This window comes from Penicillium verrucosum (genome assembly GCF_028828655.1).
Source record: "Penicillium verrucosum strain IBT 35672 chromosome Unknown utg000004l_segment0_segment0, whole genome shotgun sequence".
NCBI classification, from domain to species: domain Eukaryota; kingdom Fungi; phylum Ascomycota; class Eurotiomycetes; order Eurotiales; family Aspergillaceae; genus Penicillium; species Penicillium verrucosum.
In genome coordinates, this window is record NW_026643213.1 from 3,444,264 (window position 1) to 3,460,743 (window position 16,480).

Genomic DNA, 16,480 nt, shown 5'->3' on the forward strand with positions numbered 1-16,480 from the left:
GAACTGTTTGCCGCTGACCGCCAACAGTGCAGGATCAAATACCCTTATCTGAGTAGGGACCATTGCAAAGCAGGCGAATTCTGGAACTATTTCCTGTCGGCTTTCAATGGTGCAGGATGAAGGATGAAGGATGAAGGATGCTTGGCTGACTGGACGTCATTTCAAAGCAAGTGAATTCTAGAACTAACTAGTTCCCGTTAACCTTCACCCAGTGTGGACCCAAATGATCTGCAAGTTTCTGACCGAAAGGTCGTTAGGGGCAAGGATGGCTCGGACCGGATGTCTGTCCGTTTGACTGCAAGAACACGAGGATCACAGCACTTAGCTAGTTGGGCTGATCACTAGTGGAGTGCCAAGCATTATCACCCACAATTTCAACTTTCAGAAACCAGATTGGCCGCACTGCCACGGTTGGCAATATGCCTTTCCCTCAAGGTACACATCATCCATAAGCTTCGGTGTTAGCAGCCTTGGCATCCTTGGCATCCTTGGCATCCTTGGCAATATGGCAATATGGCGCATCGGCATGCCGAGGTATTGCCGGGAAGCCAATACCATATTTCCGTCATTCAGACCATTCAGTCGGTGTCGATAGCATACCCGAGACCGATATAGGAAGGCCAACGGAATGACCGAACTTCCGTCCTTGTGTGCAACTGTATTCACCGAGATGATCAACAGAGTCCTTCGGGGTGCATTAGTTAAGGTTCTCTTGGTAAACTACATGTATTCTGGTGCCTTGCTGGACGCCAAGATCCTTATCTCTAAATGTAAACTTCCGAACTTCTACCAATAATGGCCAATGGTACCAGCATGTTGTCTGTACGGAGTATTCCTGAGGTACATGCGGGTCGATGGATTGGCCATGTGTGTACTATGCAGTACTTGGGAAGAAGCCTTCACTGCTATTATCGACCGGCCGAAACTATAAATATGTTCCAATCCCATGTCCTAAACCTTCCATTCATCGCGTTCGATAATTCTGTGATTAATCCCATTCATTACTTTCCGGCGTCTTTGTCTTTCGATCGTCAGAGCCGTCTTTAGAAATGAAGTTACTCAGTGTGCTGTCCGGTCTTGTGGTCGTGGCTACAGCCCTTCCACACAAGCAATTCGATCTCCAGTCGAGCTTGCTCACCGATCCAACAAAGGTGGCCGGTGAAACTTTCGACTATGTGATTGCCGGTGGAGGTTTAACTGGCCTTACCGTCGCAGCGCGTCTCACCGAGAACCCCGACATCACCGTTCTCGTCATCGAAAGTGGCTTCTACCAATCGAACATCGGTCCTATCATTGAAAACCTCAACCACTATGGTGATATCTTCACCACATCCGCCGACCAATCCTTCGAAACGATTCCGCTCGCCATTCACAACCGCACTGAGATTATTCGGTCAGGCAAAGGACTGGGAGGTTCGACGTTGGTGAATGGAGGTTCCTGGACACGTCCACACAAGGCCCAGGTTAACTCCTGGGAGGAGGTGTTTGGGATGGAAGGGTGGAACTGGGATAATCTGCTCCCGTATATGAACAAGGTCGAGGCCGCCCGTCCCCCGAACGCTGCTCAGATTGCTGCTGGGCATCACTTTGATCCTGCCTGTCATGGCGTCAATGGTACCGTCCACGTCGGTCCCCGAGACACCGGAGAGAAATTCTCGCCCATGATCAAAGGTTTCATGGAGACTGCTAAGGAATCTGGTGTTCCCGTTCAGAAGGATTTCAGCTGTGGCGTTCCTCATGGTATATCGATGTTCCCCAACGATGTGCATGAAGATCAGACTCGGTCAGACGCCGCTCGCGAGTGGCTTCTGCCAAACTACAAACGGAAAAATCTGAAGGTTTTGACTGGTCAAATGGTGGGACGGGTTTTGTTCGATACCACCACCTCCACTCCTAAAGCTGTTGGGGTCAACTTTGGCACACATAAGAAGGTCAACTATGACGTCCACGCTAGACACGAGGTGCTTTTGGCCGCTGGATCAGCCGTATCTCCTCAAATCCTTGAGCATTCCGGCGTTGGCTTGAAGACTGTTCTCGACAAGGTCGGAGTTGAACAACTTGTTGAGCTGCCCGTTGGTCTCAATCTCCAAGATCAAACCACTACAAATGTCCTCTCGACTATCAACTCAATTGGTGCTGGCCAGGGCCAGGCTGCGTATTTTGCCACCTTCAACGAAACCTTCGGAGATCAGGCACCTCGTGCTCACCACCTGCTAAACACCAAGCTTGAAGAGTGGGCGAAGGATGCTGTCTCCCGGGGCGGCTTCCACAACGAAACCGCGCTCCTGATCCAGTATGAAAATTACCGCGACTGGCTCGTCAACTCAGACGTCTCTTACGCCGAGATCTTCATTGATACCGCTGGCAAACTAAACCTTGACCTCTGGGATCTCATTCCGTTCACCCGCGGCTACGTCCACATCCTGGACAGTGACCCCTATCTTCGCCGCTTCGCATATGACCCTCAATACTTCTTAAATGAGCTCGATATCCTTGGTCAAGCAGCAGCCTCGAAGTTGGCTCGTGAGATTTCCAACAAAGGTGAAATGACAAAGTATTTCAACAGCGAGACCATCCCTGGAAACAACCTACCTACAACGCTACTCTCGACGAATGGGTGGAATATGTCAAGCAGAATTTCCGTCCCAATTACCATGGAGTCGGCACGTGCTCCATGATGAGGAGGGAACTTGGCGGTGTCGTGGACGCTGCTGCTCGTGTCTATGGCGTTGAAAGTCTGCGTGTGATTGATGGTTCTATTCCCCCAACCCAGGTGTCGTCTCATGTCATGACCGTCTTCTATGGCATGGCTGAGAAGATCTCCGAAGCCGTCCTTGCAGACTATCATGCTGCTTTGAACTGATCCTCTCGCCACTTGATGCCTTTTGTGCATCATCGCGCACCCACCGAGTACACACACGCACACGGTAGAATCGGTACAGGTCGGATCGTCATGGTTCTTACTTTCCTTCGGATCTACCCTTGCGGTGTATCTTTGTAGGGAAACCTTTCTCATGAATTGCAATAGACGGAATGATAGACGGAATGATAGACGGAATGATAGACGGGGTGATAGATTTGACTTGGGCTTTTCTTCTATATTTTCCACCATGTGCATACACATATATATGTATATATTTTATTAGTCTTAAGGCTTTTGTTTCAACAACAACTATTCATTGTATCGAAACTGCCTATCAAAGGATGATGCAGCTATAAAAGCACATAAGACAATCATCCAGTATTTTGCTCGGCGAAACCGCTATTATGGGCCTAGGGCGGGATTTCACCACGGGACGGAAAACATATCCCTCCATAAGCAATGAACAAACGCATGGAGGTGCTATAAATGGATGATGTTCATTGGATGTTCGAACTAATCAATGAGACGTGTCGCGATAATTGGAGGTACGTCAGCAAAAGCTCCCATGTTCAGGAGTTTGGTCCTGCAATTACGAGTGCCGGCTCGACCATCCAACGCACCTCTTGCGCCAAAAAAGAAAGAAAGAGCGAACAGAGTGAAAAGCACGGGCGGATTTGGTCGACCTCCCGAGGTTGTTATGATTTGAGGTTTCGTTAACCTCCCAAGTCCATATTTAGCCGACCCGCTTAAAGTGCTATTTTCGGCCGGCAGCGAGATGAAGCCCGACGACAAGGATTATATCACACCATTTCCCCCAATATTATTACTCGAAATCTTGAATGCAACAACACGATACCACTTCAGACGATTGTCGATTACAAATCTACCTCATTACCAACAATTTGGATCAGCAAGCTATGGGCGTACTTGTAGCTGTCTTTCTTCGCCGGTGGAGGAACTCGAGTATCAACCTGCCGTTTCTTCTAAGATACCCAAGCAATGTCTTCACCAATAGAAACCGCACCACCGAACACACGAGAATGTTCGGACCAGTCATATTTCGGAGATCTCAAAACTCGATCTGAGTCCTATTGCCAACCACAGTCTGAATGCCAATCTGAATGCCAATCCGAACGCGACTATACAGGGAATAACGATGGATCAAATGTGTTATCACCAGGCGATCCTGAATCAGGACAGCAGGGCCGAAAGAGAAAACCTCTGTCGTTCTTTCTCGCATTTATAGCTCTGCTATTAATGGTCTTTCTGGTGTCCTTGGATGCCACCACGTTGGCTGTTGCAATCCCGGTAGCTTTATAAACAGTGCATTGTTTGAAACAATCATTTTGCTCACGCACTGCGCTTCTCTTAATAGGCTATCACTGATGACCTTTCGGGGACGACCTTGACCGTATTTTGGGCCAATATCTCCTTTATAGTGGTTGTGGTGGTTATCTAGCCTATTTATACTAGCCTTTCCGATATCTTTAGCCGGAAGACCCCCCTTTACGCGGCGTTTACGCTCTTCGGTATTAGATCGATCATATTTGCCGTCGCGTATAGTATAGCAGTTCTCATTATCGGACGTGTGCTATAAGGACTAGGCGGAGGCGGACTAGATGTCCTAAGTGAGGTAATTGTGGCCGAGATCACTACTCTTTAAGAAAGGGCTATATATATCGGTTTACTATCACTACTAATAGTTATAGGCTATATCGCGGGTCCTATTCTCGGTACAGCCTTTAGTAAGTACGTTACGTAGCGATAGATCGGCTGGATTAACCTACCTATAATTAGCGTTGCTCTCTTTTTAGCTGTCTTTTTTATACGTCCGAAACCTATTAACTAGTCCCTCCGTTCCTAGATTGGCCGTATCGACTACCTTAAAATACTACTCTTTACGGTAGGTTATATTCTTCTCGCCCTACCTCTTAGTTAGGTAGGGAATATATATCCTTAGGGCTCGTAGAGAACTATAGTCCTACTAATCATTAGTATTTTGATCTTAGTAGGATTTGCGCTTTATAAGGGTTATTAGACCGACGCTATATTCCCCTACCGTATTTCCTTCCGCCTTAAAAATAGCTTAAATAACTCTTATTAGAAGCTTTATTTATAGCTTTGTGCTATATACTCTTTTGTAATATCTTCTACTATTCTTTTAAGCCGTCTACCTCGAAACACTACTTAAATCTTCTATCTCGATCCTACTATCTACTTTATAGTCTTCATTTTTACGGGAATTGCCGCCTTAGCTATTGATTTCTTCCGCGAATACCTATAGGAGATTTGGACTAGATAGGTATTTCTCGCCGTTAGTTGTAGTATCTTCTTAGTATAGGACCAATCATCCTTAATACCTATAACCGCTAGTTTCTAGGTGATCGCGGGGATTAGCATAGGCACGATATTTAGTATCCCTCTAATCCTAATACAAGCTAGCGCTGCATCCGATAACCAGGGTCTCGCTATAAGAATAATGGTTGCTTTCAGACTGTTTGGTGCACTTATTAGTCTTGCAGTTAGGGCCACTACATTCGATAGTGTCTTCGCCAACAGAATTAAGGGTATCGCATTGCCTACTTCTTTAGCATCGTTGAAAGACCCTAGTAAGGCTGTGAGCTTTATCCCCTATTTACGAATAGCCGACATCTCCCCTGCTCTACGGGACCTCATTCGGAATGCATACAAGGATGCAATGCAGACAATATGGTATGAACTGGCAGCATTTGGGGCATTAGGATTTTTGAGTTCTCTATTCGTGAAGGAATTGACTATGGAGACAGAAAAGCTAGGTCGGCAGCATTTCCAGCATGAGTCGGACTAAATGTAACTGGACGCTCATGCGCACGACTGAGTTTGGTTTGGTTTGATATTTAATGGTTTACTTTCATGAAATAAAACCTACATCATTCACTTTCTAGTCCCGGGACATTGAGGCATGGTGATTATTTCATGTGGGCAGATTTATCGTCTCTTCCTGGTCCCTGTCGGCCCCATCGTTCTAACAAATTATCCCGTATCTTGTTTGCAACCACGAATCCCTTACAGAAGATCTGGTTGAGCAGATTCAATATTTCAGATCTTTGATCAACTCCCCGGGCCCGAGCTCCTGCAACGGTTAAAGGAAAAAGCAGCATCGCACCGGGAATCTTGGAGTGGCACAACACCTCGCCCGAGAGATACACCATCGTAGTCAGGTGTTCGGAAATTTCAGCATGGGATAATACCGGGGCTGCGATATTGTCCCAGTATGGGAAATAATCATAGTTTCCAGAGACAAAGATTAGCAAAGCGTGATAATACAGCAAAGCTAAGTTCGAATACGGACTGGGACCGTCCTGGACCAGCTGCAGCAACGCTTTCGTGTGCCAGTTATAGATAGTTTCTTGGACATCGAGTCCTTCGGCTGCGATCATAGCAACCGATGGATCTGTGAACCGTTCTGCTTCGGGAATCATCTTAATTATAGCCCCGGCTCTGTCCGCCGGATTAGTAAATGGAATAAGTCTCTGTTTCATCGGTGCAGACTTACCGTACGCTGAAGGCGGATGTCTCAATCATGAGGGTTATGATTTCTTCCATGGAGTCCCATCGAGTGGCACTGCTCGGCAATGACTTCTGGAGTCCAAGCCAGCATTCCTGGGACAGGATAGTTTCTTCATTATAGAGTAATGCTCGGCTGGCTTCAAGGACACGAAACAGGTCGTAGAATATCCTTCGAGCCGATGACATGCAATTGGTTGGTCCGACAAGTTGCAGCATTTTTGATGTTCCATAGAGCATATGCTTAACCCAGCCTTCACCGGATTCGTCTGAGAGCAACTAGTTGTATTGATGTCAGTCAAAGACGTATTTTAATGCATCTACTAGATGATGCCCTATCCGATGAGAACCATACCTCAAACAGTCCTAGAAAAAACGTAGCCCAGAGGATGTCCTCCTTTTGCATTACATCTCTATTTCCCAGACACGACCGCAAAATACCCATTGACCTATGGTAAGAGGTCATCGAATCGACATAGGGGGATTTCTCCTGTAATGCGCGTCCATCGGTATGTCGGTTCGCATGCAAAGCACCAACCGCTATAACTGCATGGTACAGAACTGGGGATGTTGAAATTAGAGGAAGCAAGTCCGGAACTATTGATCCGAAGCTCATCGTGAACATGTTGTGCTCAATAAAAGAGGCAAAATAATCAAGAAGGCGGGTACCCTTATCTTTCCCGATGAAAATAAGTGGGCGAATCCCGAGGGTTTCCGTATTTGGGATGGATAACCCCTTCTGATCAGGACTTTGGTGGCGTCCACCAAAATCATCTTGCTGATTTTTGTTGACAAACTTAGTCATACCATGTCCCGAGTGCTGCTGGGAAACGCACATCGTATTTCGTCGAATGCAATGAACACAGGGGAATCCCCCTTCACACTATTAAAGGTTAGCTTCATTGACCCTATAGAATTGGAGTTTCAGGCCCCAGACCTTGATGCGTCGTTTGGCGCAGGCGAGGCAGCGCGTCATCCGCCTTCGCTTGTCCAGGGGACCGACCATTCTCCCCTGGAACTTTGTTGATACGGACATGATGTTGAGGAAATGTCTAACAAACACCTAAATGGCACGTATCCCTGATGGGTATTACGATGAAAATGGATATATTAGAGCGAGACCTGCCAGCAGGCCGCGATGTGCCCGATGGCGCTAACCCAATTAGGAAGTAATATCGCGAGACAAGGACCCACTTTGGTTCCCGCCTTGGTCCACCCAAGATTACCTAATTGGTCTGGGTGACTTATGTCGTTCTATAGATTCCTATTCGGGAAATTCATTGAATTTGGTAGAGATAAAAGTTGCTACTGGGGCTTTGCGGACAGGCAGAATTCTGGTCTACAACTCCAACTGTATAAAGGTCAGGAAGGTCCTCTGCCTATTGTCGTTGGAATCCCATCACCTACTTCAGCAAGCTCCAGAAGACTTTATTCATATCCTTCCTCCATCCTCAACTGCGTCTTCTAGTGACTGATGATGCCCCACATTCTTAGTCTGCTGCCCATTGTGGCCATGTCTGTATCTGCAGTGGTGATCCCCAACCCACCCGGACAATACGATGTGTTTTACAGCACGGCAAAAATGATCGAAAAGACCAGAGTCGATCCCTTTGATCCCCACCACGGACCGCGTGCAGTGATGACTTCAATATTTGCTCCCACCCACTGCAAAGTCGATCTCGAGAAGATAGATTACCTACCCCCCGCAACCGCCGCATACTACTCTGACCTATACGGCGCATACGGACTCCCCAATGGGTCGCTTCAATCCATCTCTTTCCAGGCCTGCCCAGAACCTCCAAGAGGCCATCACCTCCACTTTCCAGTCGTGCTATTCTCGCCTGGTCTCGGCACAACGCGGCTGTTCTACAATGTTATTGCACAGGCTGTGGCCAGCGCCGGGTTCATCGTGGTGTCTATCGACCATCCCTACGATACTGAGTTACTGGAGTTCCCGGACGGAAGCGTCGTGATGGCTGCAAATATTAGTGACGCACAGGTTCCACTGGATGTCGAGACCAGAGCGCGAGATGTGTCCTTCGTGTTGGATCAGCTGAGCAACAAGGCTGGCGTCGCAACTCTACTTCCTGGGACAGGTGCCCCGAGTTTGAGAACTGGGCGAGTCGCGATGTATGGCCACTCAGTTGGGGGTGCGGCCACTGCCGAAGCCATGCATTTGGACCATCGGATTGTCGCTGGAGCGAACCTAGACGGGTCAATGTTTGGACCAGTGGTTCGGCAAGGGCTTCGTGGTCCATTCCTCCTCTTCGGACATGAAAATAAAACCCAGACGACAGACCCAACGTGGAAAGAGTTTTGGTCGCATCTGCGGGGATGGAAATTAGAGCTGGAATTGGCTAAGGCTCAGCATTACGCATTCTCCGACTTGCCGTTCCTGTTGAACTTGCTGGGTCTGCCTGCTCAAAAACTCCCTGCCATCCAATCAATGGTTGGAACTTTGGATGGGTTCAAGGCATTTGAAATTGTTCATCGAACTGTCGTTGCCTTTTTGGGGTTTGGGCTTCGTCAAACCCCACCTGCTTCAATCCAAGGCGTCATTTCACAGTATTCGGAGGTATCGGTTGTTGCGCGGTAAACCGTTGCACGGTAAATGACCTAATACTTCCCAGAATACATGGGATATATGACAAATTTCGAATTGTCTAAATATCATTCATGTCTGTTTGGGTGGTATCTCTGGCTCGCATAACCTTCCTTGCCCACATCTACCGAAGGAATCCTGTCACCCGTATCAATCTTTGCCTCTCGAGACGCAGTAACCATGGCGACTCAAGGCTTCACTACTATTTGAACTCCGTCGGTCGAACTTTGGACACGATATACTATAGCGACACAAATTATACGCCCGAAGAGGGCCCTGCCAAGCTCCAATACGTGTATACCAAGACGTCCAAGCACTTTTCTTATCACGACAGATAGAAGCACATAAACTGAGCCCAAGCAATGTGAAACCCTTGCTCCAAGCCATGGTTACCATGTGTTGAACAACCATCCCATGCATGCATGTTTGTCATATGTGCATATTTGTTATTTGCTGTATAGTGAGCCTTTGTTTGCTATTTGCTATTTGCTAGTTTGCTTGCTCCAGATTTAGCATTGTTCAGATGGTTTTAACAGGGTATATAAACCCCTCCATTTCTAGTTTAATCAATTGATTATTCTTCCTCTGCTTCCCCCCAACACATAGTAGTAATATATACCATAGGTTGCTCAACATCATGGTTGTTTATAGTTGGTCCACAGCCCCAGAAAAGGTCATGGTCGACCTGAGCATTCACTACACATATATGCTCATCCTTGGCGACAGCCATGACGACGACCCCACAGAAAGCATGAAGGCTTTTTACAACACCATAATGGCCAGTCTACCTCAAGAGCACCCGTGGTGGCAAATGGTGAATAACCACCTCCCCCAGGTTCTTTGGCACTACGGCCCCTACTCTGGGATGAATACAATTAGCCCAACAACAAACTGCACGTATACATTCTCGTTCCCTCCCACACACGATACTGACTGTGGCTTGCAAAGTCCTCCAAGGCTGTTGGATTGCGCACCACAACATTATGGGATTCCCCGGGTCCTTGAATAGCCCAATATTTCTGCGAAGAATGAACGCACTGGGGCAATGCGTTGGGCGTTCCATTTTTCCCAAGCAAGAGTTCGACAAGAACGAGGTGTTTGCAGAAATCGCAGCCACCATTGCGGAGGTAGAAAACTGGATTGCCTGTGCGAATGACCTTCTGTCATTCTATGGGAGTTCGACGAGCTGCGTGACCAGACGAGCCCGGTCAATAACAAGTGCCTCTCCTTCGATACACACCCTTCCATCCGCTAACCCCGCGGCCAATACGCCTCCTTCAACGCTCCCTCATAACAACAGTCCGCTAGCCACGCGGTCAATACCTCTCCTTCGACGCACCTCTCCATCCGCCAGCTAACGCAGTCAACACTCCGGCTTCAACTTCTACTACCACCAACAAGTCCACTACAGCCAATGCTCTTAGCAACCCCATCGTACGCTACAACCACATTTTCGAAAACCGGGTTTGCTTCGTGGAGGGACACGGGTCCATGATTCCATGTTCGTGGGGGATGTCAGATTTCTCAGTCTCTTTCTTAGCTTCTGTGGCTCAACTCTCAACTCTTCAATCAACCTCACATTGCACCATGCACTTCGACGTCCAGAACGTAGACCTCTCCTAACACTATCCTATCCTATCTCCCATCCCATGCGGGTGAGCGGAGTGTACTAGACTAGAATTAGGGGTTTTGCTTTACTATAGGAGAAAGAAGTGGCCCCATATAGACTGGAATATATAGACTGGAATTCCATCCCGTACCAGGATCAAGCTTGAAATTTATAGACTTCTATTCTACATATGAAAGATTATAGTGTTCGAATTTCGGTGAAAGGAACCCCTACTTCGCTTACTAGGATATTTAAACCTATCCTATAGTTACGATAGTTAGATTAATAGGTATATTATTGGCTAATTATAGCGAGGGTCTCTACATAGAGGCCGCTATCACTTACCAATTCTAAAATATATTCGACAGTGAACTATGGATGGAGTAATACAGAGGATCGTAACGGATGCAGGAAAATTGCTTAGCTGGTGTCAACGTCCCCGTCCACCCTGGTCTTTCATTTCGGGTTGTGGGTTGGAGCTGGGTGTACCTTGGTCTTCCTGCAAAGCCTTCGGAGAGAAGAAAACGCTAATGACCTTATTCAAGTGATTCCATCGTTCGGATTTCCGTTGGGCCAAGTCTGTAAGAAGATCCACCTGTTAGCTTGACCAAATAAGACTAATAAGTATCAAGACCCCTGGAGTTACTCACCATTCAGAATATAGAGCAATTCAACCGGAATGGGTGCCCAGATCGTCAAAGCAGCAATCTGTCCGAATCCCCACTGATCGTCCTCAAATTGGTCTCTCGCCAAGCTTCGTAAATGCCTTCGTTGTCGCCACATCATCGTTAGCCCAACCACCATGCCTGCAGTCAAGAGTCCAATCAACATGACCCAAAACAGGATCAGTAACCTAAACATCGACTTGCGTAACTTGTCCGTCTGGAATTTCTCTTTAAGAGATTGTATCCAGAACGCCATCGTACCCGCGACAGCAAAGATAACGACAGTCCATGATGGATACGGGATGGGGTTTATGACGCTATAGTCTGTTGAGCTGTGCGCGCAGCCATCAGAGGCAAGTCTCCAGTTTTCCCTACTGTCGCTGCCTAGGTGGCTACGGCCAAGGGCGACAAGCACGAGGACAAACACTATAAAATATAGCAGCACCCGCGCAGCCCAGCGCGAAATTGGTTGCGCGACGATCAGACAGAAGAAAGTCACGAGGATGCTGTTGACTTGCAGAAATGCCATGGCCTGCATCTCGGCAATCTCAAAGGTAGATGGGTTCTGTGATAGGTTTGCGAGCGTGGCTAGGGCAGATGAACCGACGAAGAAGCCATTCGAGGAGAAGAAATTCGTTTGAATGTCTCTTAAGTCTCGGACGAAGTGGCTCGCTGGCGCTAGGGTGTGATAGAGCATACGATAAACAGGACCGACGAGGATAGTGAGTCCAGTTTGTATGCTATATGCATACATCATCTAGATTACAAGCAGCGATCAGCTACGTTGGTGCAAAAAATGGAAAAGGATTGTGTTCGCGAACTTACGCCGATCCCAGAAAGATCGGGGTTTCCAACCCCGTACGTGAGCAAGCACAGATTCTGGCAGTTCTGGACCTCCACGGTGATGTTTAGACCGTTCCTTTTCGTGTAATCGAAGAAATCGTTCATCGTATCAAAGTCACAAATTCTTTCATTCCCCACAACAGACATTCCTGTGGGTGTGGCGGATACTTCGCTCGAGACTTGAGACGGGGTTACTCCCTGAGGAAGTGCTGTAGCACCCTGTAAATGAAACAGGGTGCATGCCACAATGTAGAGCAGAAGGAGTAACATGGTCGCTCCCGGAGATCTAGAGAACTATCTTGTCAAGAGTGAACCTCAAATGGTGACTTTATTGAGACTTCATCATTTTTCAGATACGGGCACGCCTTCTATTAAAATGCTCAGCCTCAACGGTCAGCAAAAGCCTAATATTCTAAATTTTCTTTTTTTTTTAAAAAAATATATATATAAGCAAAGCTAGGCCGACTGACTGGGGTGCACAGGGGCCTTCGACACCTAGTTCCGAGGTTTAACCTAAGTTGGCTTAGTCTCAATGCATGAAGATTGGAACGGGATAGTGTAAATTGATTTTAGCCAATCAGAAGGCGGGCTAACCGGAAACCGGGGCTGAGCTTGGACAAAACGGGCTGGCCCGTCTCGAACCCTCGCTTGGGAGTGAGCAAATCCCAGTCAAATGCCAATTTTGGGTTAAATTAAGTTCACCGATGTGCTACCTAACTAATGCAGGTCTGATTGTGACTCAGCTGGTCCCTTCCAAGTTTGGAAGGTATGATTTGGTGCTTACCTACAACCTGAGCCCCCGAGGCCACCCAAAACTACCCAAACGGCAGGGGATTTCAAGTGTAGTTTCTGATGCCGTAAATTACACAACGAAATGAGTTCGGGAACAGGGAACAACAGAGGGAGTCCCATCTATCATTACCCACAAGGACCTTTCCTTTGCTCACCTGCGAAATGAAGGCTTGACTTGGCAGATACGTTTCTATTTGGCCCCTTTGTAGAGTAAATATACCACCGCTGATAGGTTGACCTGGCGATGCCCAGCACTGCCAACTCTAGCGTTGTGGGGGCTGAGTGGGGGAATACGAGAACTGACAGGAATTTTCTTGCCCATGTTCGTCTTCAGCCGTAAACATGATCGCAGTTCTCGTTTTCCACTACAGAGTAATTGGAGGTGAACTATCTCTACCCTAGCAATACGAGTAGCTGATTTTGTGGCGTTTGGAGTATTTCCCCTTTCGAAGTAAGAAAGGATGACAAACCCTCAGCAGACTCCACCGGAAGGACAAACATTTTTCGTTAAAAGTCCTTGTAGAATCGCCGAGCACCATTAAGGCTATCTTTTGTCAAAGCGAGAAGTAAGCCATAAATCAACCAGCCAGCTTTACGCTTCGCAGTTGATGTTGACTATATCGCTCAAAGGGAATTTATATCGCAGACCCATAGCTACAGGCTGTCGCCATGGCCGGATTTGACAGTGACCCGAAAGCTCATCCATATGAGCCTACTCAGATCTCTGATGTAGACACTGAGCCACAAACTGCTACCACCACTGAATATAAGCGCAACCCGGTCTACTCTCCCAGTGAATGGCTTTTGGAATCGATCAGTTCGATTCTGGCCCTGTTCCTCCTCATTGGTATTGCGATTATCTTCTGGTATATGGACAACAAGCCTCTCTCTGCCTGGCGCGGCGGCATCTCTCTCAACGCGACAGTTTCGATCCTGACAACTGCATGCACCACGGCGTTGATGCACGGTGTTAGCGCATTTATTGGACAGTCTAAATGGCTTCACTTCAGGAACGGGCCTCGCAAGCTTACCGACTTTGAAACTTTTGACGGCGCGAGTCGGGGTGTTTGGGGGTCTATTCTGCTGCTTACCACTGTCAAATGGAACCTAGCCACCATCGGTGGATTCGTCACGATCTTGCGGCTTGCGTTCTCACCATTTGCACAACAGGTGGTTTTAATTGAGCAGCGACCGGTCATCTCTCCTGCAAACACCGTCACCTTTGGATATGCGCACAATTACACCATGAATGAACATAGTCCGCTTGCTAACTCTGGTATCAGTAAGTATCGACAATCCAAACAACTAAAATAACAAGTACAGCTAACATTATCCTCACTAGAGAGCATCCCGCAGGATCCCCAAATGCAGTCCGCCATTTTCCAGGGCCTGTATGGCGTCAATACCACCGAACCTTTCAATTGCCCCGGGGAATGTCGCTGGACCGACTCATACATATCACTTGGATTTAAGGCCGAGTGCAGGAACGTCACCCAGGAAACATTGCAAGCTCCCTCCTGCGAGGGTGGTCGAACTTCGCTGCAACGATGCAACATGACAACACCAGGCGGCGTTACCGTTTCAACTAGCTACGCGCATACCGATTTGGCGACAGCATTCTATATGAATGCATCCTCACTGGTGGAGTTCGACTCATCAAGAATTGGGCTGCCACAAACCTTTCCCGAAATCGCACGGATAGGAATCTACAGATCGAGTCCCGATTACAATTTTAGAATGCTCGACATCAACGTCACAGAGTGCTCTCTCTCTCTCACGGCCTACGAATACACGGGTGTCGAGGCCAATGGTAGCGATTTCTCTGTGAAGAGGCGAGAGGTCGATTTCGGCGTGAGGAATCCCTGGGGCATCTTGAACGAGAGAAGGGAAAGCAAGTTCCAACACGTGTACACCAACGAGTCAACAAGTGGTGATATCCATATTCCTGGGCTTGAAATGAGCTACTCCGGTATCTACGCAGTGGTAAATTTCTTCCAGTCCACGACAATGGCTACTGAGTGGGTCGATGGGAACTTTGACAATACGGGCCTTGGTGTCGCCGCTACTCTAAAAGGCGATGTGGACCTTGGCGACCGGTTCGACAAAATGGCGACTGCTATGACGAACTATGTGCGGTATGGTCCAAATACCCAGTCGGCACATGGAGAAAGAATTCAGAGTGAGGCATTTGTTTCCATCCGGTGGGGGTACTTCATTGTTCCCATTGTCACTGAAGGGTTAGCGATTTTGTTCGCCATTTTGAGTATTTTGAGTAATCGCCGGAGCCGCCGTGTCCCTCTGTGGAAGTCTTCGACGCTTGCTGTGCTGGCTTGCGAACATAAGGAGCAGCTTGGGCTCCTGCATACTACGGGCAAAGATATTGATGCAATTGAGGACGAGGCTAGGAAGGCTAAGGTAGTGCTGCGATAAGATCAAGCTTGAGGTAGTGTAGATGAGTTATATGAAGGCCAATTATGATAGTTAGACAACTCTAGTTATATAATACAGTGTGTTAAGGGTACCCTAGCTAGATCTGTATCTAGGCGCTACTGGAAAGTGATGTTGAGAACTTCAGTGTAAGTCCGAGTAGTTAACATGACATTGGTTTTTTTTAACGCTGGAACTGCAACGTAATTCTTCAAATTCGGTACATTACTCGCATTTTAACAGCCAGGTCGATCCTCAGTACAACCATTTTCGCATAGAAGCGCCGCGAGAAAAGGGACTGCTACCTTTAATCAAAGCATATGTGCTGTTACTGGAGTAATACCATGGGATAGTAGAATCTAGACTCCGAAGCGGAACTCCCGCACCTTCTTCTGGTAGTAGAAGGATGCTAACAATCCAGTTGCACCGAGAGCGAGAGGCATAGCAGCCCTAGCCTTTGTCTTGATGATCCTAGGGATTGCAGAGCCCAGAAGGAGGATGCTGTTTCCCAGGGCGAGCTCAGTGCCGTAGTCCTTGTTCTCCTTGATCAAATAACCTAGCAATAGTCAGTTTTAAATTTCGGCACGCAATGGCGGGAGTATTCACTTACCCGAATAGGCATATGATATGCCGAGTCCAACACCGGCAATCAAGGAAGGCGCTGATCGGGTTCGCAGAAAGCCAACGGTACCTCCGATAGGCACTGGTTTTGGTCAGCAATGTTAACTTGTTTCATTACCCGCAGGTACTTACGAAGGGCGGCAAGAGTGAAGGAGGGATGTTCAGCCATGATGATAGTTAAGCACTTGGAATGTAGTCCAAGAGTCTGAAAGTCCGGAATTTTGAAAGCTCTCCAGTGCCAGGGGCAGATCCGCTGAGTCAGCGGAATGCAACGGGACCTCGGGATCGGGGATTCGGAACCCGAGCACCGAACTATACAACAAACATTCATACGACAATCATTATATTTTCACATGGGGAAACTCTGAAGTTGTATGAAGCACAGTAATCGTGTATGAGAAGCAGAGTCTATTCTTACATAGTGTATATGACATAGAATGATTTTATACTGTCAGTGCTTCTCCCCTAATTTTCACCATCGTCACATGCCAACAACCCATTATATATATCTC

At 47.6% G+C, this 16,480-nt stretch overlaps 7 protein-coding genes across 7 annotated transcripts; 4 read left to right on the plus strand and 3 right to left on the minus strand.

Moving 5' to 3' along the window:
- Positions 1–1,049: 1,049 nt before the first annotated feature.
- On the plus strand, positions 1,050–2,863 carry N7516_010580 (GMC family oxidoreductase; the record flags this gene model as incomplete). The annotated part of the gene is made up of 2 exons (XM_057223298.1): positions 1,050–2,523; positions 2,571–2,863. The coding sequence occupies 2 exons, from the start codon at positions 1,050–1,052 to the stop codon at positions 2,861–2,863; spliced, it is 1,767 nt and encodes a 588-aa protein (XP_057070519.1).
- Positions 2,864–5,811: 2,948 nt separating this feature from the next.
- N7516_010581 (uncharacterized protein) lies at positions 5,812–7,445 on the minus strand (the record flags this gene model as incomplete). The annotated part of the gene is made up of 4 exons (XM_057223299.1): positions 5,812–6,343; positions 6,399–6,688; positions 6,765–7,292; positions 7,347–7,445. The coding sequence occupies 4 exons, from the start codon at positions 7,443–7,445 to the stop codon at positions 5,812–5,814; spliced, it is 1,449 nt and encodes a 482-aa protein (XP_057070520.1).
- Positions 7,446–7,883: 438 nt separating this feature from the next.
- N7516_010582 (PAF acetylhydrolase family protein) lies at positions 7,884–9,005 on the plus strand (the record flags this gene model as incomplete). Its single annotated transcript, XM_057223300.1, has 1 exon — positions 7,884–9,005. The coding sequence occupies one exon, from the start codon at positions 7,884–7,886 to the stop codon at positions 9,003–9,005; it is 1,122 nt and encodes a 373-aa protein (XP_057070521.1).
- A 643-nt stretch (positions 9,006–9,648) lies between these two features.
- Positions 9,649–10,369, plus strand: N7516_010583 (uncharacterized protein; the record flags this gene model as incomplete). Its single annotated transcript, XM_057223301.1, has 2 exons — positions 9,649–9,904; positions 9,960–10,369. The coding sequence occupies 2 exons, from the start codon at positions 9,649–9,651 to the stop codon at positions 10,367–10,369; spliced, it is 666 nt and encodes a 221-aa protein (XP_057070522.1).
- Positions 10,370–11,050: 681 nt separating this feature from the next.
- Positions 11,051–12,398, minus strand: N7516_010584 (uncharacterized protein; the record flags this gene model as incomplete). Its single annotated transcript, XM_057223302.1, has 3 exons — positions 11,051–11,199; positions 11,271–12,042; positions 12,111–12,398. The coding sequence occupies 3 exons, from the start codon at positions 12,396–12,398 to the stop codon at positions 11,051–11,053; spliced, it is 1,209 nt and encodes a 402-aa protein (XP_057070523.1).
- A 1,191-nt stretch (positions 12,399–13,589) lies between these two features.
- N7516_010585 (DUF3176 domain-containing protein) lies at positions 13,590–15,350 on the plus strand (the record flags this gene model as incomplete). Its single annotated transcript, XM_057223303.1, has 2 exons — positions 13,590–14,202; positions 14,263–15,350. The coding sequence occupies 2 exons, from the start codon at positions 13,590–13,592 to the stop codon at positions 15,348–15,350; spliced, it is 1,701 nt and encodes a 566-aa protein (XP_057070524.1).
- A 356-nt stretch (positions 15,351–15,706) lies between these two features.
- On the minus strand, positions 15,707–16,137 carry N7516_010586 (TMEM14 family protein; the record flags this gene model as incomplete). Its single annotated transcript, XM_057223304.1, has 3 exons — positions 15,707–15,903; positions 15,958–16,050; positions 16,101–16,137. 3 exons carry the CDS (start codon positions 16,135–16,137, stop codon positions 15,707–15,709), a joined length of 327 nt encoding a protein of 108 aa, XP_057070525.1.
- Positions 16,138–16,480: the final 343 nt, after the last annotated feature.